We start from the raw sequence: 23,959 nt of genomic DNA, 5'->3' as shown, positions 1-23,959 counted from the left end.
TATTCCACAAGGTTAGCTGACCAACCTATGTCAAACATATTAAAAAGTAAAATAATGCATTTACTGGAAATTGGCTCCCCACAATGCATAATCGCGTTCCGATGACTGGGTGCACCAGGCTCCCTATTCCTGTGGTCTGACAACAGACTGATGTGATGGAAGCATTAAAATAGGGTGATGTCACCTCCATCCCCTTCTGTTGCACACAGCAGGGTGATGCATGGGGATTTGATCTATATTCCAAAATCACTAAAAGCTACAACGGTATGGTGCATGCTGATCAGGGGCAATACCCACCAGGTGTACAGATACATAGAAGACATATTAATCTGAATACTCCCATACTGACTGCACCCTTGACATTACCTGTGGGAACTCCTCTCAATTTCTTCAAGTTTCTTCATGGGCACTGGCATGCCTGCCTTTTTGTCGATTACATCAGTCTTTGTTCCAAACGTACGTTGACACCATCCCCAAACTCTCTACTACATTGAAGACTACATTGATCAGGGTTGCTTCTTGCACCCGTGCAGAAATCATGATTTCATTAACTTTGCCACTAATTTCCACCTTGCCCTTAAATTCACTTGGGCTATCCCTGACACCTCTCTCCCCTATCATGATCTCTCTGTCTCTTTATCACTGGGGCAGACTATTGAGTTAGTTATCTGGTATTAACCTAGTTATCTGGTTAATGCTTCCCCCTGTGGTGTCTGGGAGCTCAATATGCAGGTGTATTCAATATTCAGGAAAGATAGACAGAAAGGAAGAGAGAGAGAGAGAGAGAGGGGGGGGGGGGGGGGGCATTGCTGGTTAAAGAGGAGATTAATGCAATAGTAAGGAGAGACACTTTGGATGCGGTAGAATCTGTATCGGCAGAACTGCAAAATAACCAAGAGCAGAAAACACTTGTTGGAGTTGTGTACAGACCACCAAACAGCAGTAGTGAGGTTGGGGATAGTATCAAACAGGAAATTAGAGATGTGTGTGGCAAAGGTACAGTAGTTATCTTGGGTGACTTTAATCTACATGTAGATTGGACTAACCATATTGGTAACAATACTGAAGAGTATTTCCTGGAGTGTATATGGGATTGTTTTCTAAGCCAATATATATATATATAGGAACCAACTAGAGGGCATGCCATCATAGACTGGGTATCGTGTAATGAGGAAGGATTAGTTAGCAATATTGCTATGGAAAGCCCCTTGGGCAACAGTGAAAATAATATGGTGGAATTCTGCATTTAGATGGAGTGTCACAGTTCCATCAGAAACAGAGCCAGAGGAAGCAGCAAACCAGAGGACTGGGAGAAATTTAGAATTCAACAGAGGAAGAGAAAGGGGTTAATTAAGAGGGGAAAGATAGAGCATGAAAGACAGCTTGCGGGGAACAGCTTTAGATATGTGAAGAGGAAAAGATTAGTGAAGACAAATGTCGGTCCCTTACATTCAGATACAGGTGAATTTATAATGGGAAACAAGGAAATGGCAGACCAGTTAAACAAGTACTTTGGTTAGGAAGACACAAACAATCTCCCAGAAATACTACGGGACCGAGGATCTAAATTGGTGTTAAATATGGAAGGTGTAAAGTGCGGAAGAGATTTACTGAAATGATTCCAAGGATGGTGGATTTTAGTTCTGCCGATAGACTGCAGAAGCCGACGGGGTGTTTTCTTAGTGGGTTGCGGGGAGATTTGAGCCGGGATTAACTAATTGACTCGTATAACTAAAGGTGAATGATTACTGTGCGGTCAACTATCGAACACTATATGACCAGTAGGTGGCGATGATATGCCACGTATTATGTGCTCGCCGCCATGTTAAATACATTTCCTCTGAAGTCCATGTTGTTTCACAGCATGAAAAAGTAACAGCATTATTATTCCTTTCACATCCCGTCACAAGATCTTCTTTAAAAAAACAGAAATGACATCGAATAAAGTTGATAAGTTTTATGATTAGATTTCTCGCCCAAGTAAGCTCTCATAAGGATCAGGTGGTCTTGTGAAGCGAGAACTTCTAATTTTCGATGCCTTTCAGCGTGAATTGACAGGAATCTATGATATTGAGCTGGTGTGATGCCATCAAGCTAACAAAAATCCATCAAGCAGTCAGCAACTTCCTACACAAGCTAACAAAACTGCCCATCACAATTAAAACATTCTCAACAAATTTTTGGTCAAGAAAAAACATTGGGCATAGAACAGCATAGCACACGAAATGCCCCTCTCGGCCCACTATGTTTGTGCCTAATAATATGTCAATTTAAACTGAGATAATCAATATCGCTCTATTGCCTATCCAGAAGCATCTTGAACGCCATGATGGCATCTTCCTCCACCACCACCCATGGCAGGTGCATTCCAGGCCCCCGCCACGCTGTGTAAAAACGTGCCCCGCACGTCTCCACTAAAATATCCCCTAGAAATAATTAGTTTTTAAAGCAGCTGAGTGCTAACGGAAATGTAAAAGTAAAATTGAGATTAAAGTACAAATCGATGCACGGAACCGTATTTCCACAAGTAACTGCCAACATTTCTCCAATTGTTTGTCAGAAAGGTTGGTACTCCTGACAAGGAGGACGGAATATCCAATTTTTCTGTGAATTTTTTGATTTCTTGATTTTCTCGCCTGAACTCCATGTGCAGTTGTAGAGCGATTGCTCCACAATGCCAGAGACCCAGTTCAATCCTTCTATTTGTTTATTATATTATCCATTCAGTACTGTGTTTACAAACCTTTTATGCTGCCGCACGTAAGAATTTCATTGTTCTGTTTCAGTACATATGGACTACCTATGTACTAATAAAACATGGCCTCACATCGCCAGAGGCCAGGGTTCAATCCTGACCTGGTATGCCGTGTGCGGAGATTGCGCGTTTTCTCCACGTGCTCCAGTTTTTTTCCCTCCCACATCCCAAATACGTGCCGATTTGTATATTAGTTGGCCTCTGTAGAGTTCCCCTTGCGTAGGTATTTAGAAAGTGGTTGGCCGAAGGTCGGCGTGGTCTGGTTCGGCCAAATGGTTCAAGAGTGAATGATTCAATGGAGATTTTACTGACACATGAGCGAAGTGCCAACAGGGAGAAATTATAAAGACTCCACTGGAGCATTGCAATACCCCGGATCCCCGATTAGCAATTGTACAGAAATATACTGAGATCGATTGCAAGAGGCGCCATGTTTTGGCGCCATGTTCAAAGTACTCGCTCCAGTTCTTTCGAGCCATGCAGTTTCAAGCAAGTTGCTTTTTCCCATCTCCAGCCATTTCGTTCATTGGAAATTCCGTAAACAAGAAGGTAAGATTTAAGAAGTTATGTATATCTAATGTTGATGTTAATTTAATCTTCAGGGTGACACCAGGAAAACAGCGGGTAGTCCATGGAACCTGCCTCCACCCGCTGAGTTTCTCCAGCATTTTTGTCTAACTACCATTTTTGATTTGTTTTGTTTTGGTTCTGCCCATCACCTTCATTCTATGCCCCATAGTTATCATTTTCTAGAAACTGTTTTCCTCACTCCACTTTCACTCTAATGTGCTCGTGATTTAACATCCCACGATCAAATCCCCAAGGTATCTTTTCAGTTCTATGGGAAACTTCTTTTAGCTTCTACAATCTATCCACAGAACTAAAGTCCCTCATCCCTGGAATCATTACCATAAATAGCTACTGCCCCTCAAATGTCACGGCAGAGGCGATGTAGTTCAGAATTACAGCATCAAAACAGGTCTCTCGAGGTCGGCTGCGGGTGGCACCCCCTAGAGTCGAAGGTGGGCGGGCGAGGGGAGAGGGACACAAGCAAAGATACTAGAGGAGGTGACACCGAATAGAAACTAAGCAGGCCTGTGGAACATGCATACACGGGTAGGAGATTTTTTTTAATTGGAGGCATCGGATGGAGCGAGGAATCAGCTTCCGCCTCTATCATTGGATCCTCAATGTACTGACCCACAGACAGAAATGAGTGACAGCATCTCCTCCACAATAACAATCAACACTGGTGGCTCGAAATATTGCATTCTCAGTCCCCTACTATACTTTCTTTACACACGATTGTATAGCTAAATTCGGCTCAAATTACGTCTTCACGTTTGCAGACGATACCATTGACAGAAGGTACTATCAGCAGAAGGTACAAAAAGTTTCACAGCGGAAACCACCTGACTCAGGAGAAATGTGAGCATCTGAACGCTCCTTCCATAAGTTACATTCGATTCACACATCAACACCACTACGATTCACCACTGCCGCCACACACCCCATTGTGGACATTGGACTTTGTCTAAGGAGTATATGCGCTGCAATGGTTAGAAATGAGAACACTATGTCTATTTCCCCTTTGGTGTATCTATTGTACTTGAGTTTGAACTGATTATGTATGTATGATATATCTGATAGGCTTGGATAGCATGCAAGACCATGTTTTTCATTGTACCTGTGACAATAATAAACCCAAACCTAAATGTAAAATGACCGGACAAGAGGACTTATGCATTCTCTTTAGCAGACGAGTTAAATTGAATGAGTTTCAGATGGAAGGAGATGATGTGCGTCAGGAAGTTGTCAGTGTCTTAGGATGCCGTCTGTGTTCCAGGGAGTAACTGAAATCTGAGAGAGGAATGGGCGAGACGTCCAGTACAAACAACATTTCGGGGAGAAACATAGAAACATAGAAAATAGGTGCAGGAGTAGGCCATTCGGCCCTTCGAGCCTGCACCGCCATTCAATATGATCATGGCTGATCATCCAACTCAGTATCCTGTACCTGCCTTCTCTCTATACCCCCTGACCCCTTTAGCCACAAGGGCCACATCTAGCTCCCTCTTAAATATAGCCAATGAACTGGCCTCAACTACCTTCTGTGGCTGATAATTCCAGAGATTCGCCACTCTCTGTGTGAAAAATGTTTTCCTCATCTCGGCCGTTTTCCTCATTTTCGATACATGGCATTTAATGTTTTACATCAGTGTTTCACGACAAAAGTATTCTCTCAGTCAAGTTTCATCTGCCCAACAAATCTTTATTTCGAACTATATTCCTTCACAGATGGACCGAATATTCCCATATTTCTGCTCCAGCTAATATTTCTTATTTCAACATCAGCCAGAAACACACTTTCTAAAATATTTAACGGTAAAAATGTTTGTGCACTCCTTTCTTGTGCAAGTCCCAACAGCAGTCAGATTCGGCATATCTGCACAGTGGCGTACTCTAACAGGTAAAACAAATCAATATCGGAACTCTTATTCTCATGACAATTCAGCTATACATGACTTTCCCGCCTTCTTAGTTACAGAAATATTCTGCTAAACGTTTTATTCATGATTTTCAACGGCTCTGCGTCATGTTTACAAGAAGACTCCGGAAATATCATGTTTAGGCAAAGCTTCAACATTGCTTGTTAATTTATCACTGTATTGCCATCTTGTCCGTTGCCTCCGATGTGTTCGGAATCAAAACAAATAATTGGTATTTAAAATAGTTAGTGTATACCGTCATGTTCCGAAATGTTTTATAATTCCACAACATTAATTAAGTTGATGACCTTTAAACTAGATTATGTTAATTAATTAATGATTTGTCAAATAACATTTAGCTGCAAGCTTTCAGACCAGACTTGCAGTACTGAACAAATACGCGCAAAAGCGCAGGCTCAGCACGCTCACACCCAGAGAGAAAACCGGGCATAAACCTTCTTACAAACCCATGCTCATGAAAAACCCAAACCACCTAAACAGACGTGCGTTCACAGATACGCACACACACACACGCACACGCACACACACACACACACACACACACGCGCGTAATACACACACGCTCGCACACACACAAACACACAAACACATACACACAAACACGCACGCGCACATACACATATACGTTTACACACGCACGTATACACACGCGCACGCGTACACACGCACGCACATACACACGCACGCACACACACGCACAAACACACACAAACACACACACACACGTACACACACTCTAATACACACGCACACACAAGCGAGCACACACACACAGAGCCACACACACACGCGCGTGTGCAATGAGCAAGAAATAATGATCCGCTTTAATTTGAAGTTGTCAGAATTGCCACATTGACATTTTTATTAACAGATGGCAGTTCGTGTGGTTCAGGTTAATGTAGTCTCCAGCTCATCCAATTATTTATTTGTCCTGCTGCATCATTGGTCATTGTTTCAAGTGGATATCTAGAGGTTATTCACACCACTTTCGTTCTTATCTTTTGCGCCATTTACGATGGTGTACTGGCGTATATTCAACCTCCTCCTTAATGATCTATAAAATCAACGGATTTTGTAGTTAGCTCACAACCGCGTAGAGTCGCCCAAATGGTTCGCAAAACAGTAGGAAGAAGGAATATTCCATTCGCGGTTCAGGAGAAAACCGCATTTGGCTCCGTGTTTGTTTCACATATTTCAATCGCTCAAATGAATACTAAAATCGTTACGAAAGATTATATTGATGAATGTTGGTAGGGAAATGCTTCTCCTGTTGTATTCGAAGGCGTAAAAACGTGATCAGGTTAATGTTGCAACAATTGGGCGTTAGCTTGTTGACATTAGATTTGGAATAACTGTGACAAGTATTGGGCGAACAGAATTGCAGAATCAGGTCTTGTTCGTAAGCACCTGATGACTTTCTAAAGAATTGTGTAGATTTTTGAAGCAGTCCATCTTTTCGAATGGGCATGCATTTCCTTCATATGGTATTTTATTAGTTTTAAAAGGATTATTGCAGTTGGAAAGGGTGCAGAGATATTTACGAAGATGTTGCCAGGACATTTGCCAATGTGTTCCAGGCCCCCACTACTCTCTGCGTAAAAACGTTGCCCGCACATCCCCATTAAACGCCCACCCCCCAGAAATAATGTAGCTTTTTAAGCAGTTGAGTGCTAACTGAAGTTTAGAAGAAGACATGCAATTGTAGTAGAAATCGAAACACGGGCCCATATTTGAACTCGTAACTAAGAACATTTCCCATCTCCATGCGATACTAAAATACGGCATGACCAAAGTCAGGACTGTCTTATGAAGAAAGACCGGATAGACTTGGTTTATACTCTCTAGAATTTAGGAGATTGAGAGGGGATCTTATAGAAACTTACAAAATTCTTAAGGGGTTGGACAGGCTAGATGCAGGAAGATTGTTCCCGATGTTAGGGAAGTCCAGGACAAGGGGCCACAGCTTAAGGATAAGGGGGAAATCCTTTAAAACTGAGATGAGAAGAACTTTTTTCCCGAGATTCACACAGAGTGTGGTGAATCTCTGGAACTCTCTGCCACAGAGGGTAGTTGAGGCCAGTTCATTGGCTATATTTAAGAGGGAGTTAGATGTGGCCCTTGTGGCTAAGGGGATCAGGGGGTATGGAGAGAAGGCAGGTACGGGATACTGAGTTGGATGATCAGCCATGATCATATTGAATGGCGGTGCAGGCTCGAAGGGCCGAATGGCATACTCCTGCACCTAATTTCTATGTTTCTATGTTTCTATGTAGCTGCATAATGACGTATTGACTTGTATTAAGCGCCGCTAATACTGAAGGTAAGCATACTATTCGCCTTCTTTACCACCCCATCTACCTGTGTTGCTGCGTCCAGTGAGCAATGAAGATGGACTCTAAGATACCCCTGCACATCAATGTTAAGTGTCTTGCCATAAACTGTATACTTTCCCCTTACATTCAACCCCCGAAGTACATTTTAATTTTTGCACTGGTTAATCCCCATCTGTCATTTCTTCGCCGGTTTATGCAACTGGTCCATATCCCGCTATATCATCTGACTGCTTTCCTCACTGTCAGCATTTCCTTCAATGTTGGCGTCGTCAATAAACCTACTCAACAACCAATCTGCATTTATATCCAGGTCATTTATATGTATCCAATCCAATCTTCCAATCCAATTTGCAAGAGTTCAGTAGGAAGAGTACAAAAGTTGCAGCGAACTGTCCTCGGAAGCAGTTATGACGTAAAATCCACGGAGGGAAGGTATTTGAAGAGCGTTCTCAAACTACATTATCACCATAATACGATTGTGAACATATACTGCGAAATATCTACTGCCGTAACCCCTTGGGAGTCGTGGGTTTAAAATAAAAGAAACATGACATCTGTAAGATTTGAATTTAACCTGACTTAGTTTAACAATTGTAATAAATAAAACAATATTAAACACTCTCTACGTGGGTATCCACTAATCGATTAATTGAGTAATTATGACAGATGTAACGTTGGCCTTCGTTTTTCCCCAACTTAGTTTAGTTTACACTAGTAATACAGTGCAGAAACAGATACACTAGTAATACAGTGCAAACCCGCAAACTAACACTATCCTACACACTCCAGGGACAATTTACAATTATACTAAGGCGATTAGACTACAAACCTGTACGTCTTTGGAGTGTGGGGGAAACCGGAGCTCCCGGAGTAAATGCACGCAAGTCACTAGGAGAATGTACAAACTCCGTACAGACACAACCCATAGTCAAGATCGCACCCGGGTCTCTGGCACTGTACAGCAGCAACTCTAAAGCTGTGCCACCGTGCCGCCCGCTGTTTCCCTCTATTCTTTAAACGAACCCGAAGGAAATTACACTGAATCTTCCTTACCTTCCTGTTTACGGAATTGGCATTTTCTCCGACTGAGAACTATGACGGTAAGGCAAACCAATACGCTCAATGTGCATCCAAAAATCACGAGGAACAGCTGTGGTTTTTCTTTGGCTACGAGAATAATCATCAGCATTAATCATCTTTGGAATAATTATCATTGATGTTGTACGCAGCTTATGCAACAAATTTTATAAGCTCGTTTTTTTGTGGTGTGATGTGCACTTTCCGACTATGCACAACAAAATCACGGACGCAAACTGTTATCCTTCGCCATTTAAAATATTACATTTATGAATATTGTTTCACTTTATTCATATTTATTTCGCTGGAACCACTATACAACTCGAGCTCAGTATGCGAACAAGCAATTATCTTTATAATTTATTTGAGTCAACGGTAATGACGTTTTTGATTTACAAAATATATATACCAATTTCTGACCATATCTCGCACTAAGTAACAACGGATTTAAGATCTGACCCAAATCCGCAGTGTTTTAACACGGAAGACAGTTCATTGAGGGAAGAAATTGATTTATATGTATTTGCCTCTCTCTTTTTCAGGCCAACAAGTTAATAGAGTGAACTAGTTTAGAAATAGACCCTGCGGCTCATCTTTTCCGGATCCATCACCATGCACCCATTCCCACCAAACCCAGTTTACTCTCTCCATGTTGTCGTTAACTCCCCCTGTTTCCGGTTACAATACAAACCTATAGACCAGGAGACATGTACAGAGAAATTAATCGTCCAACGGGCACATCTTTGGGACACGGAGGCCACGGGAGTTCTAGGAACAAACTCGTGCATTTATAGGGAAAACGCAAATTCCACTAAGTGGGTTAATTTGGTCATGTAGACTGACTCAACCCGGGCTACTGTAGCTGGCAGGTAGGCACGAAAATGCTGGAGTAACTCAGCGGGGCAGGCAACATCTCTGGAGAGAAGGAATGGGTGACACTTCGGGTCTTCAGATTGTAACTGGGAGGCGGAAGCTCTACCAGCAACACACTGTGCGGCATCATAGAATTGATGATTTTATAGAAACATATAATAAATTTTATAGAAACATATAAAATTATAAAAGGACTGGACAAGCTAGATGCAGGAAAAAATGTTCCCAATGTTGGGCGAGTCCAGAACCAGGGGCCACAGTGTTAGAATAAAGGGGAGGTCATTTAAGACTGAGGTGAGAAAAAACTTTTTCACTCAGGGAGTTGTGAATTTATGGAATTCCCTTCCACAGGGGGCAATGGAGGCCAAATTACTGGATGGATTTAAGAGAGAGTTAGATAGAGCTCTAGGGGCTAGTGGAGTGAAGGGATATGGGGAGAAGGCAGACACGGGTTTTTGATAGGGGGCGATCAGTCATGATCACATTGAATGGCGGTGCTGGCTCGAAGGGCCGAATGGCCTCCTCCTGCACCTGTTTTCTATGTTTCTATGTTTCTATGATGACATTTTTACGTAATTCACATTTGTCATTGATTTTATTGGCATTTATCTTATTTTTGGAAACAGGCGCAGAACGACTATCTTTGGTGGATATTCTACAAAATTCACATGCCCATAGCAATAGGAATGAAAATAATGTGAAGCTGTTTATTGCGTCCTCTATTGTCAGCACATGAAACATCGCCAGCATCTTACCCGGATTAAAACTGGCATCAACGTAAATAGCCATAGCTGGACTCTGAAGTGTGCGGTGGGTTACCAGACAGGTGTACAAAGCGCTACTGCCGGACGGCTGCAATGTTTGCAAGCTGCTGGACGCTGCATAAGTTCCGTTTGAGTTCAGGATTTTACTAGTGCTGATACCAGTCTCAATGTTGGTGTCGTTTTTATACCAAATGAAGGTGAGAGACTCCGGGTAAAACTCTCCTGTCTTGCACACGAGGACGAGATTGGACGAGTTTGTTTCCGGCGCTTTGGTGGAAAGGCTGACAGGTTCTGGAGAAGCTGTGGGACGCGAGAAAGAAGAAAAATGATTATCTGAATTACCATTTCAGTCCAGTTTAGAATCTAGTCCTTCAAATTAGACTGGACAGGTGAATACTGACGGGCTCCCCGGTTATTTGTAATCAAGAATTTTTTTTTAACCAACAAGCTACAATTCGCCTATAATTTGGATGATTTTAATGTTACATTGTTCAAATCAAACCAATTCGACCGGGTTGTTAGCCTGATTAAGTCTACACAGAGAATAGCACTTCACCAGCAACTCATTCCGCTTTTCTGTTCGCTGGTAGTTAGCCTTACTCTACGCACTCTAGTTATTCGATGTAACATTAAACAATTCTCAGTAAGTTACCTTGAGGTATACAAGCAATATTCCCATAGATTTCTGGGATACTTTATGTGCTAGATTATCACAAGGCATTTTGCTACCGAACACCGCCCGTTGGCCTTCAGATTCCTCTTGTGCTACGTGAATCGTACAATTATATATATACCAACAATATATATATATATAAAGGCGTTCTTATCGTCTACCGTTCACTAACTGAATGATCTAAGCAACCAACGGCAGACCGACGTTACAAACATAGTGGTAGAAATAGCAACATTTTCCTTATTCAAATGTTGTAAGAAGTACATAGAGATGAACTGTTGACATTATTTAAAGATAGGTTGACCTGGCCCATTGACATTTTACGGAGTAGCCCTTGCTCAACAGGAACCCCGAAACGGAGTCGATGGGCGGAATGAACTAATTCTGCTCGTTTGACTTATGTACCGCACTGCAGTCCTCTCACCGTGCACCTCAAGCCTGGATCCGGTTCCTTTCACAATCTCATCTGTTTGCTGAACTACATTACAGTAGTATATCCCAGAGTCGGCGACACGGACATCAAAGATTTTGAGCAAACTCCTTACGTTTTCCAACGGAATAACCTGTTTTCTGCCATGGGAACTTGGTTGTAATAGCCCTTCATCACCAAGTTTCCACCAATTTACAATCAGACTTGCTTTGTTCGGCACCTCGCTGGTAACGCATTCGAATGTGATATCTGTTCCCACCATCACCGTGCTAGCTTTAGGGATCTGGGATATTGTCGCTGGAGCCACTGTCAAACAGAAACAAATGTTGCGATGAAATATAATGTAGATACAATAAATAGTTTAATCGTATGTAGTTACATGGATGATCAACGGGCCAACCCGACGCTGAAGTATTAGGAAGAATACCTTCATAAAAAATCCACAGCGCGCAAAGGTACAAATAGATTAACATTGTAGAACAGAATCAGGTCTATCCAGAAACTGTGGCGTTGTTTCGTTGGAGATAGCAGTTCCCTAAAGGTCAGGTCTTGTTCGTGATACGACGTGCTCTCATGTTGAGCGTCCAACTTGCTGCAGTTAAACCACCGAAGGAAGTGAGTTGCAGAGGAAAATGGATTTGTGCCCAAGTGACCTATTTTAGCAGGAAATGTCAGTTGAATATAAACCAACCTCCTGATTGGGCGCGAAGGGTGTGATGCTTGTCGATGACTCGCCAACAGGACACTCTCTGAACGTATTAAGCTGAAGGTATATAAGGGGAGGCGTAGCAAAGGTGACGGAGGACTGGTCTTGTGGTAGACGACACAAGCGAAGAGGGGAAAATAAGAAACTATATTCTTCTAGGTGAAGGTCTGAAGAAGGGTTTCGGCCCGAAACGTTGCCTTTTTCCTTCGCTCAGATGCTGCTGCACCCGCTGAGTTTCTCCAGCTTTTTTGTGAACCTTCTTCTAGGTGAAGATAGCCATAAAATGCTGGAGTAACTCAGGGGGACAGGTAGCATTTCTGGAGAGAAGGAATGGGTGACATTTTGGGTCGAGTCTCTTCTTCAGACTAGACCCGAAACGCCACCCATTCCTTTTCTCCAAACATGCTGCCTGTCCCGCTTCGTTACTCCAGCATTGTGTGTGTAACTTCGGTTTAATCCAGGATCTGTAGTTCCTCCTTACACATTTCGTCTGGATTAAGTTGGCCTAAACTACTTTCGTCCTTCAGTATTTTTCTCTTGCTCTTCATTTTGAAGGATCCAGTTCATAGTTCGAGAGGGCATTTGAAACTTCCTCTCGCCCATTCATCGAGGCGAAATTTCTAAACTTACTCGCTCTTGATCATTATTTTCTGCTTTCTTATATCTCTGCACATTATTGATTCAGAGTGGAAGGAGTTCAGTTATCGACTCCTCTGCCTTGGAATCGCTAATGCAAGGAGCCCCGGCAGCTGTTTCGGCGGCAAAGACTCTCGATAGAGCACTGCTGAGGAATAATGTTTTGCTCCCTCGGCTCCCATGCTACTTCCTCTCAGCAGACAATAAATATTCTTCAAAGATCAGCTGTTTGAGGCAAATGTTCGTTCCCACTCCGTGGATTTTCATTTGGCACCGAATAGTATGCATTCTCCTGTTAACATTCACAGTCCTGGTGTTATGGGAGTAACCACTGAAGACTGAAATTGATTGATCCTGGAAAGGCCACTGGAATAACGTCTGCACACAGATCTAGTTTTAGTTTTACAGATGGAGGTGGAAACAGGCTCATTCGGCACGCCGAGTCCAATCCCACCATCGTTCAGCAGCCCACACTCGTTCTGTGCAATCCCAAAACGCAAACACTCTCTACATACGAGGCTTTTTTTTTTACAGAGGCCAATAAATGTGCAGACCCCCGAGACTTTGGGATATGGGAGGTGGTCGAACTGGGGTCTCCGGCGCTGTGAGACACCAACTATTCCCGTTCCGGCACTATGCCGCCCGTTGAGGTTGAAGGGGCAATTGTATTGGCGTGCTTTCCCAGATAGTTGACACGATAGAAGCATGTAAGGTCATGATAGACATCGATAAGTTAATTATCGAAGATTTTTCTTCTGTTGAAACGTTGGGGTTTAATAACATGGCTTAATGTCCGAGGAAGGATTGTGTACGGTGATCTGAGCGGTAAGAGGCAGATACTATGAGCATTTAAAATACACGCTTACATGTGCATGGTTTGGAGGGATAAAGGACAAACGCGGACAGGTAGATGGGACATCTTGGTGCGCATGTATTAGTTTGGACGAAGGGTTTGATTTCTTGCTGTATGACTGTGATTTGTGGTTTTCCGTCACGTTAAATGGATCTGTTCGTATTTCACTCAGTGTTCTACTGATCCATGAGGTTGACATTAATAGGGCGGGACGGTGGCGCAACAGTTGTGTTTCTGCCTTACAGCACCAGGGATCCGGGTTCGATCCTGACTACGGGTGCTGTCTGTACTGGGGTTGTACGTTCTCCCCGTGCGTGGATTTTCTCCGGGATCGCCGGGTTAATTTGCTTGATGTCATTGTAAATTAATGTACGTTAATTGGCTTGGTATCATTGTAAATTGTCCCTAGTGTGTTCGTGTTCGTGTACGGGAATGGCTGCGGACTCGGTTGGCGAAGACCATGTTTCCGCGCTTTACTTCCAAATTAAAATGATCAACATGATCAGCCATGATCACACTGAATGGCGGTGTTAACTCGAAGGGCCGAATGGCCTACTCCTGCACCTATTGTCTATTGTCTATTGTTTAAATAGACCTATCGGATGAGGAGTTACTACTGCCTCTTAACTGGTCAGCACAAACCGAAAGTATGTCATTACTAATAGAAAAGGTCTCACAAAGGCATGGTGCACAAATAAAGAATAGATTCTCAGAGACGAATGGAGTTTTGATATAATGTGTGCAGCTATGGTCACCCCATTACCGGAAGGATGTGGACGCGTGCAGAAGAGGTCTGTCTTAAAGCTTGGAAAGAAACTGCACATGCTGATTTAAACCTAAAACAGACAAAACGTGCTGGAGTAATTTAGCGGGCCAGGCAACATCTCTGGAGAGAAAGGATGGGTGACATTTCGGGTCAGAACTCAGTCTAAAGAAAAGAAGCTGACTGACCAGCTGAGTTACTCCAGCACTTTGTCTAATTTATCTGAATGTTGCCGGATTAGAGGGAATTAGATATAAGGAGAGATTGGACAAACTTGGCTTGTTTTCTCTGGAATGTCAAAGGTTGAGGGAAGATCTAACAGAAGTATAGTATATTTGGGGAAGGTGGGACCTGTACAGAAAGGATGGATTGCACTTGAACCCGAGGGGGACCAATATCCTAGCGGGGAAATTTGCAAAGGCTGCTGGGGAGACTTTAAACTAAATTGGTTGGGGCGAGGGACTCAAATAGCGAAAGCTAGTAGACAGAATGGGAGGCAGGAAGCAGAAAAGGGAAGCACTCGGACACAAGAGGAGAAAGAAAAAAAAGGAAATAAACAGAGAATAAGAGACGGGGGGTTTCTTAAATGTGCATATTTTAATGCTAGGAGCATTGTAAGAAAAGTGGATGAGCTTAGAGTCTGGATAGACACCTGGAAGTATGATGTTGTGGCGATCAGTGAAACGTGGTTGCAGGAGGGCTGTGATTGGAAACTAAATATTCCAGGATTTCGTTGCTTCAGATGTGATAGAATTGGAGGGGCAAGAGGTGGAGGTGTTGTATTGCTAGTCAGGGAAGATATTACAGCAGTGCTTTGGCAGGATAGATTGGAGGGCTCATCTAGGAAGGCTATTTGGGTGGAATTGAGAAGTGGGAAAGGTGTAGCAACACTTATAGGGGTGTATTATAGACCGCCAAACAGGGAACGAGAATTGGAAGAGCAAATATGTAAGGAGATAGCAGATATTAGTAGTAAGCACAAGGTAGTGATTGTGGGAGATTTCAACTTTCCACACATAGACTGGGAAACACATTCTGTAAATGGGCTGGATGGGTTGGAGTTTGTAAAATGTGTGCAGGATAGTTTTTTCGCAGCAATACATAGAGGTACATACTAGAGGAGGGGCAGTGCTGGACCTCCTGTTAGGAAATGAGATGGGACAGGTGGCGGAGGTATGCGTTGGGGAGAACTTCGGGTCCAGTGATCACAATACCATTAGTTTCAATATAATTATGGAGAGGGTCAGAACTGGACCTAGGGTTGAGATTTTTGATTGGAGAAAGGCTAACTTTGATGAGATGCGAGATAATTTAAAAGGAGTGAACTGGGACATTTTGTTTTATGGGAAAGATGTAGAAGAGAAATGGAGGACATTTAAAAGGGAAATTTTAAGAGTACAGAATCTTTATGTTCCTGTTCGGTTGAAAGGAAACAGTAAAAATTGGAAAGAGCCATGGTTTTCAAGGGAAATTGGACATCTTGTTCGGAAAAAGAGGGAGATCTACAATAATTATAGGCAGCATGAAGTAAATGAGGTGCTTGAGGAGTATAAGGAATGTAAAAAGAATCTTAAGAAATAAATTAGAAAAGCTAAAAGAAGATATGAGGTTGCTTTGGCAAGTAAGGTGAAAGTAAATCCAAAGGGTTTCTACAGCTATATTAATAGCAAAACGATAACGAGGGATAAAATTGGTCCATTGGAGAGACAGAGTGGACAGTTATCTGCAGAGCCAAAAGAAATGGGGGAGATATTGAACAATTTATTTTCTTCGGTATTCACCAAGGAGAATGATATTGAATTATGTGAGGTAATGGAAACTAGTAAAGTAGCTATGGATACTATGAGGTTCAAAGTAAAAGAAGTACTGACACTTTTGAAAAATATAAAAGTGGATAAGTCTCCAGGTCCTGACAGGATATTCCCTAGGACATTGAGGGAAGTTAGTGTAGAAATAGACGGGGCTATGACAGAAATATTTCAAATGTCATTAGAAACGGGAATAGTCCCCGAGGATTGGCGTACTGCGCATGTTGTTCCATTGTTTTAAAAGGGTTCTAAGAGTAAACCTAGCAATTATAGACCTGTTTGTTTGACTTCAGTGGTGGGCAAATTAATGGAAAAGATACTTAGAGATAATATATATAAGCATCTAGATAAACAGGGTCTGATTAGGAACAGTCAACATGGATTTGTGCTTGGAAGGTCATGTTTGACTAATCTTCTTGAATTTTTTGAAGAGGTTACTAGGGAAATTGATGAGGGTAAAGCAGTGGATGTTGTCTATATGGACTTTAGTAAGGCCTTTGACAAGGTTCCTCATGGAAGGTTGGTTAAGAAGGTTCAACTGTTGGGTATAAATGCAGGAATAGCAAGATGGATTCAACAGTGGCTGAATGGGAGAAGCCAGAGGGCAATGGTGGATGGCTGTTTATCGGGTTGGAGGCAGGTGACTAGTGGGGTGCCTCAGGGATCTGTGTTGGGTCCTTTGTTGTTTGTCATGTACATCAATGATCTGGATGAAGGTGTGGTAAATTGGATTAGTAAGTATGCAGATGATACCAAGATAGGGGGTGTTGTGGATAATGAAGAGGATTTCCAAAGTCTACAGAGTGATTTAGGCCATTTGGAAAAATGGGCTGAAAGATGGCAGATGTAGTTTAATGCTGATAAATGTGAGGTGATACACCTTGGCAGGACAAATCAAAATAGGACGTACATGGTAAATGGTAGGGAATTGAAGAATACAGTTGAACAGAGGGATCTGGGAATAACCGTGCATAGTTCCTTGAAGGTGGAATCTCATATAGATAGGGTGGTAAAGAAAGCTTTTGGTATGCTAGCCTTTATAAATCAGAGCATTGAGTATAGAAGCTGGGATGTAATGTTAAAATTGTACAAGGCATTGGTGAGACCAAATCTGGAGTATGGTGTACAATTTTGGTCGCCCAATTATAGGAAGGATGTCAACAAAATAGAGAGAGTACAGAGGAGATTTACTAGAATGTTGCCTGGGTTTCAACAACTAAGTTACAGAGATAGGTTGAATAAGTTAGGTCTTTATTCTCTGGAGCGCAGAAGGTAAAGGGGGGACTTGATAGAAGTCTTTAAAATGATGAGAGGGATAGACAGAGTTGATGTGGACAAGCTTTTCCCTTTGAGAATAGGGAAGATTCAAACAAGAGGACATGACTTTAGAATTAAGGGACAGAAGTTTAGGGGTAATATGAGGGGGAACTTCTTTACTCAGAGAGTGGTAGCGGTGTGGAATGAGCTTCCAGTGGAAGTGGTGGAGGCAGGTTCATTGGTATCATTTAAAAATAAATTAGATAGGCATATGGATGAGAAAGGAATGGAGGGTTATGGTATGAGTGCAGGCAGGTGGGACTAAGGGGGAAAAAAGTTGTTCGGCACGGACTTTTAGGGCCAGGATGGCCTGTTTCCGTGCTGTAATTGTTATATGGTTATATGGTTATATGAAAGTATAAGAAGCATAAATAGGGTAGAGAGTGAGGACCTATTTCAAGGGTTGGAAATGTCAGACGAGCGGGGTTTATGGGAGAAGAGCAAAGTTTATTGGACATTTTTCGGGCAATTGTTTTACAGAGTGGGCGGTGGGTAGCTGGAACGCTGCTGTTGTGGTGGTGAAGCCAAATAAAGTGTAATAATAGTGTTTAAGAAACTTTTAGTTAGGCACATGGATATGCAAGAAAAAGGGATATCTAAAGGAAAAAAATACCGTCATTTCAAGCTCAATGGATAATAGGGATGACAGTAATGATCATGGACGGACACACATACTTTGTTAAACATATATAAAACAAAAACAGACATCAATTTTGCTGCACGAAAAAAAGGGAGACAAACTTCTGGTGGACGGCGTTTCAGGCAACACCGGTGGAAGGTAAATGATGGACTTTTCGGGTTGGGACCAGGATCTTCAGTTTCTTATGGACCAATTTTGTTATCGCGTATTTCTGACTTTACACATGATAAAACAAAATGCCACTGCATATTCGGAAAGTTTAAGACACGCGTTGCTGAGTTATATCCCGCATTCAAATAGGAACTTCTTCAGCGTTCATACTCCATCGGACAAACCTAACGCATCCATTAAACATGTTCAAATGTTTATGTACATCATTAGGAGCTTTGCAATGACAATTTTTACCGTGCGCTGAACGAATACATTTCAAATGCGCCAATGCTATTGACCTATAACATCGATCATACGATTTGTGTTGTAACAGCTACAATTAGAAAGCACATATTGTGTTTCCATTACGTTGTTTCCAATGCGTGATATTAAAGATAGGCGAGAAACTGCTTCTTTGCACGCATCGGTACGCGAGTGAGGATTACGCAATAATGTTCAAGGCCACAGTAACCACATTACGGTGATGGTTCCAGTCAGATAAAAAAAACAAAACACTTGTTTGCGATGGTAATGAAGCATCCGTTCTTCATCTCTTCTGTTTTGCAAATAAAATTTGCCCCATCTCTCAGCAAGTTGCATGTTTTCATTTAAAACGGAATATATTTATATTCAGGCCATTAGCAAGCCAGATTCTACGTGTGCTAATCCACAAAACAATGTTTGCAATTCGCTCTCATCCACATGTTTGTTCATAACATGTACGGTCAGTGAAAAGGGGAAGCGAGTGCGTGCTGTGCAGCATAGCTTAGTTTAGTTTAGTTTAGAGATACAGCACGAAACAGGCCCGTCGAGTCCGTGCGGACCCGTGTACACTAGTAGTATCCTACACACTCGGACAATTTATAATTTTACCGAAACCAATTAATCTACAAACCTGCTGGTCTTTAGAGTGCGGGGGGGACCGGTACACCCGGACAAAACCACAGGAAGAACGTACAAACTCCGAACCCTGGTCTCTGGTACTGTAAAGCAGAAACCCTACTGCCACTCCTTCGTGTCGCACTTATTACGTATACTTAATACATGGAGCCAAACAATTGGGAAATAGATATAATTACACATTTGGGAATCGCTCTGAGGCTGCGGAGACTGCTCCCCATGTAAACCTAAGTGATGTGAAAACAGCTATAAGAACGGAATGGTGTGATTTGTCTGTTATTCAAATCACGCAAATACCCCTGGGATCAGAAAAGTCTGAAACAGCCTTCACAATGAGAAGGCGATTGGAATGCGAGATCTGCGATCTGCACAATAAGTCTCCAATTTGGAAACAAAATCATGGCATTATTTTTATGTAACTGAATATAACTCCTTTCATAACTAAAGATCATGTGTACGGTTTTGTTCCATTAACAGAGAACGTTATTTAGTCACATAGCGTGGAAACAGGCCCTTTGGACCAACTAGTCCACGCCGACCAACATGGCCGGTCTACACTGGACTCACTTGCCTACGTTTGGTCCTTATCCATCTAAATCTATCTTGTCCATGTACCTGTCTAAATGTTTCTTAAGCAATGTGATAGTACCTGCCGCAAATACCTCCCCTGTCAACTCGTTCCCCACACCTACCACCATTTGTGTAAAGACATCGCTCCTTAGGTTATTAAAACGTTTCCCCTTCACCTTAAACCTATGTCCTCTGGTTGTCAATTCCGCTACTCTGGGAAAAAGTACCTTATCTATTTCTCTGCTGACCTCTTTAAGATCACCTGTCGTCTTCCTGCACTCCAAGGAGGCCTGCTCAACCTCTCCCTATAGCTCAGAACTGGAGTCCCGGCATCATCCTCGTAAAACGTACCTGCACTCTTTACATCTCAACAACATCTTTCGTGCACTAGACTGACCAAAATTGAACACACTACTCCAAATATTCCCACACCAATGTCTTACACAACTGTAACCTGACCTCCCAACATCTATACTCAATATTCTGACCGATGTGGTCAGAATGCTGAAAGCCTTCTTGGCCAATGTGCTGAAAGACTTCTTGGCCATCCTATTTACTTGTGACGCCACTTTCAAGGGACTTTGTACCTGCACTTCCATATCTTTCTGCCCTGTAACACTCCCCAGAGACCTGCCATTCACTGTGTAGATCATACTTTGGGTTGACCTCCTAAAATGCTCATGCATTTCAATATTAAACTTCATCCACCATTCCTCTTGGGACAGGGGAAAGTTTTCCGTGAGGAGGTGGTTTTGGTGGGAAGAGATGAATGGACCATGGAATTGTAGATGGAGTGGACTCTGCAAAAGGCAGATTGGGTTGGAGATAGGAAACTATGAATGCTGTTCGGATCCCATCGGAGGTGTTGGAAATGTTGGATGATGATGAGATGAATGCGGAGGCTGGTGGAATGAAAGCTAAGGAACAGGGGATCTCTAACTTTATTGCTTCAACCAAGGAGTTTCAGAGGGAGTGGTCCCTGCAGAGAGCAGAAGAGGAGTTGAGTATAGGAGCAAATAGGTCCTTCTGCAGTTGTACAGGGCTCTAGTGAAACCACACCTGGAGTATTATGTGCAGTTTTGGTCTCCAAATTTGGCAAGTCAGGTGTTTGTCAGGACGCTTCATAAATGTTGCAAGAGCAAGATTCCAAACAATGTGTGGGAAAGAACTGCAGATGCTGGTTTCAATCGAAGATAGACACAAAATGCTGGAGTAAAACTCAGCGGGATAGGCAGCATCTCTGGAGAGAAGGGATAGGTGAAATGTCAGGGGAGTGGGCGGGACAGATATAGAATGTAGCCGGAGACGGTAAGGCTGGTGGGAGAACTGGGAAGGGGGAGGGGATGGTTTGGGTGGGAAGGGACGAGTTGACCAGGGAATTGCGTAGGGAACGGTCTCTGCGGAAAGCAGCAAGTGGTGGAGATGGGAAGATGTGGCCAGTAGTGGGATCTCGTTGGAGGTGGAGGATTATATGCTTTTTCCAAACAATTTCTGCAGGAGTAAATTCACTTTTGGATCCCCTTTAAACACCGAACATTTTGCATGTCTTTTTGTTTTTCATGTTGAAATAAGGAGGTGCCTCCTTTCACAAAACGTATGCAATTTCAAAGAGCACAGTAGCCAAGCGAAAGGACACCGACGTTTACTGGCGCATAACTTGGGCAACTGGTTGTGACCCATTTCACCCCTAGTGTTGAATGTGGGCTCAGTTGGTTAGGAGCTTTGACGTCAAATCAGTGCTTGATGCTTGTAATATGGAACATCTCGCCATTTCCCTGAGGGCTGTTGCTGCCTTCTTGTTGTCAGATCATAGACGAGTTGATAAGTAGCTACACAAATAACAAGACGTCACTTTGAGCACGGAAACTACTTGGGAATCCATTCCGAATAGATACCATCTGCCCCTCGCATTGGCTTCATTGGCTGTGAGTTGTCCGTGTAATTATGCCAACGATTTGTGTTTCCTCCTGTCTTGTTTCCCGTCGTAGCGACAGGCGCGTAAATCACTTTACCAGGCATTGGTTTCTGCTTGGTCTGCGAGATGAAAATTAGAGGGAAGACATTAGTTCATGTTTTTAGCCGCTTTGATCCTCACACATACCCGAGCGTTTTGCAGGATCAGAAATGAAAGTAATAAAATGGACGGGGAGATAGATGTTTGTTTACATCAAAGATTGACACAAAATGCTGGAGTACGTCGCATCTCTGGGGAAATTGAGTAATTGACGTTTCGTGTAGGACCCTTCTTCAGTCTGACTGTCGGCGAGGGACTGGTGAGAGCCCAAGAGGGATACATGATCGCGACCGTGGGGCCAATTAACCGATTTGCAGAGGAAGGGGCGGGAAGGGGGGGGTGGGGGGGGGGGGGGGGGGGGGGGGGGGGGGGGGTCGGAATTCGTATATTAAAAGGTACCTGTGCATACAGCGTCCTTTCTTGATTCACCTTCCTTGGAATTTTCCGGGGTTACCCAGATTTAGCGCAGCATAAGGCACCATCGCTTCACCTGCACGTTGCATGGACTGAACGAGAAAAGTATACATCTTCTCAACAAAGGTGCATTGATACTTGCGCAGAACGACACTATCAGGCTCTAAAACGGTTTCGAGGGCCCATTACATGAATAGTTCCAATGTCAACAACCTATGCGCACGATGTCGATCACTTCTCCTGCTCTAACATTACCCCAAAAAGCAAGTTAGATCAGTTTAGCTAATTAAATGGCAGTTTGGGGATGGCGCGGGGGGGGGGGGGGGGGGGGGGGGGGGTGGGGATGGGGGGCGGGGGGGGGGGGGGGGGGGGGGGGGGGTGGGGGGGGGGGGGGGGGGGGGGGGGGGGGGCGTCACAAGCCGTAAATGGCCTTTGTTTTATTCGTAAACGTCTTATTTGCTTATTCTCAACATTTATATACGTAAAAAAGCAAATTACAGTCGATAGATTGAACGCAAACATTTTCTCTAGTTCCCGGTTTATCATTTGATTTTACATCAAAATTCAGCTTCTATTTCCAAGTGAATGGCAGACTGTGCAGCTGCATTGGCCTGTCATCTTCGGAGGGGATGCATAAAAAATGTGTAGAATTCTTAACTCAAATTTACAAAGCGTTATTTGAACTACAACACATTCTGTGGACTGTTTGGATGCCCTTACTGAAAGCATGTGACATTGTGGCAAGAGACAGTTCAGAGAATGTTCAATGAGATGCCAGCGGGTGCTTTGGGATTTCCCTTTACGAGGAAAGACAGGACAGCTTAATCTTGTGCTTATTGGACTGATAAGGGGGTCGACTTACTGCTGTTTTATGGGATTGACAGGGTAAACACTCGGGGATGCTGATAGTCATGAATATATTTTGGAGCCGCAGCAGCCTCGGGAAATGGGGATGGGTGGGGGGCATTGACATTGAAAGGAGGAGGGAATTTGCCAATCAGAAATTGAGAGATTTTGGAGCGTCAAGCTCCAGAAAACCACATGAAAATGAAACTCTGATTATATTTGTCACCAGCATGAGAATCACAATACATGCGTGGATGGCGGAGGAGATGGACGAAGAATGTTGAATCAGCCCAAAGCCTGTTGTATCTTTTTTCACTTTTTTTCACACAGAGAGTGGTGAATCTCTGGAACTCTCTGCCACAGAGGGTAGTTGAGGCCAGTTAATTGGCTATATTTAAGAGGGAGTTAGATGTGGCCCTTGTGGCTAAGGGGATCAGGGGGTATGGAGAGAAGGCAGGTACGGGATACTGGGTTGGATGATCAGCCATGATCATATTGAATGGCGGTGCAGGCTCGAAGGGCCGAATGGCCTACTCCTGCACCTAATTTCTATGTTTCTATGTTTCTATGTATGGTGAAATAGACTCGATTGGATTAATGGTCTCCTTTTGCTCCTGATGTGATCTGGAATTTTGAATTTTTCACTGAGATGTCGACAACAGGCTGGAACTGCGATTAGATTCTATTTTGTGTTGGTCTGCGACGATGCCCATGGACCTGGGGAAGCGCTTCAGGGGAAACTTAAATTAAACAATTTGTGGCCTGCAGTTGCATGCAGTGCGTGCCAGGCAAATGCGGCAGATATGCATCCGTAATAGGCACTCGTGATTTTGCTCAGAATGTAAGACCTTTTTATAGACCCTGGCATTTTGTAGACACGGGTACGATTTTTAGAAGTGAGTGCAATATATCAGCTTGGCAATATGG

The 23,959-nt window shown here is 43.1% G+C and overlaps 1 protein-coding gene across 1 annotated transcript; it reads right to left on the bottom strand.

Moving 5' to 3' along the window:
• Positions 1-5,519: 5,519 nt before the first annotated feature.
• On the bottom strand, positions 5,520-13,579 carry LOC129705256 (H-2 class II histocompatibility antigen, A-Q beta chain-like). Its single transcript, XM_055648753.1, has 5 exons — positions 11,843-13,579; positions 11,410-11,721; positions 10,304-10,612; positions 8,652-8,765; positions 5,520-6,319 (listed from the first exon to the last, which is right to left on the bottom strand). The coding sequence occupies exons 1-5, from the start codon at positions 11,886-11,888 to the stop codon at positions 6,312-6,314; spliced, it is 789 nt and encodes a 262-aa protein (XP_055504728.1). The 5' UTR covers positions 11,889-13,579; the 3' UTR covers positions 5,520-6,311.
• Positions 13,580-23,959: the final 10,380 nt, after the last annotated feature.

Source organism: Leucoraja erinacea, chromosome 17, assembly GCF_028641065.1.
Source record: "Leucoraja erinacea ecotype New England chromosome 17, Leri_hhj_1, whole genome shotgun sequence".
Classification (NCBI taxonomy): domain Eukaryota; kingdom Metazoa; phylum Chordata; class Chondrichthyes; order Rajiformes; family Rajidae; genus Leucoraja; species Leucoraja erinaceus.
Note: the sequence above shows the minus strand (reverse complement) of the source record. Positions and strands in the feature narration are given on the sequence as shown.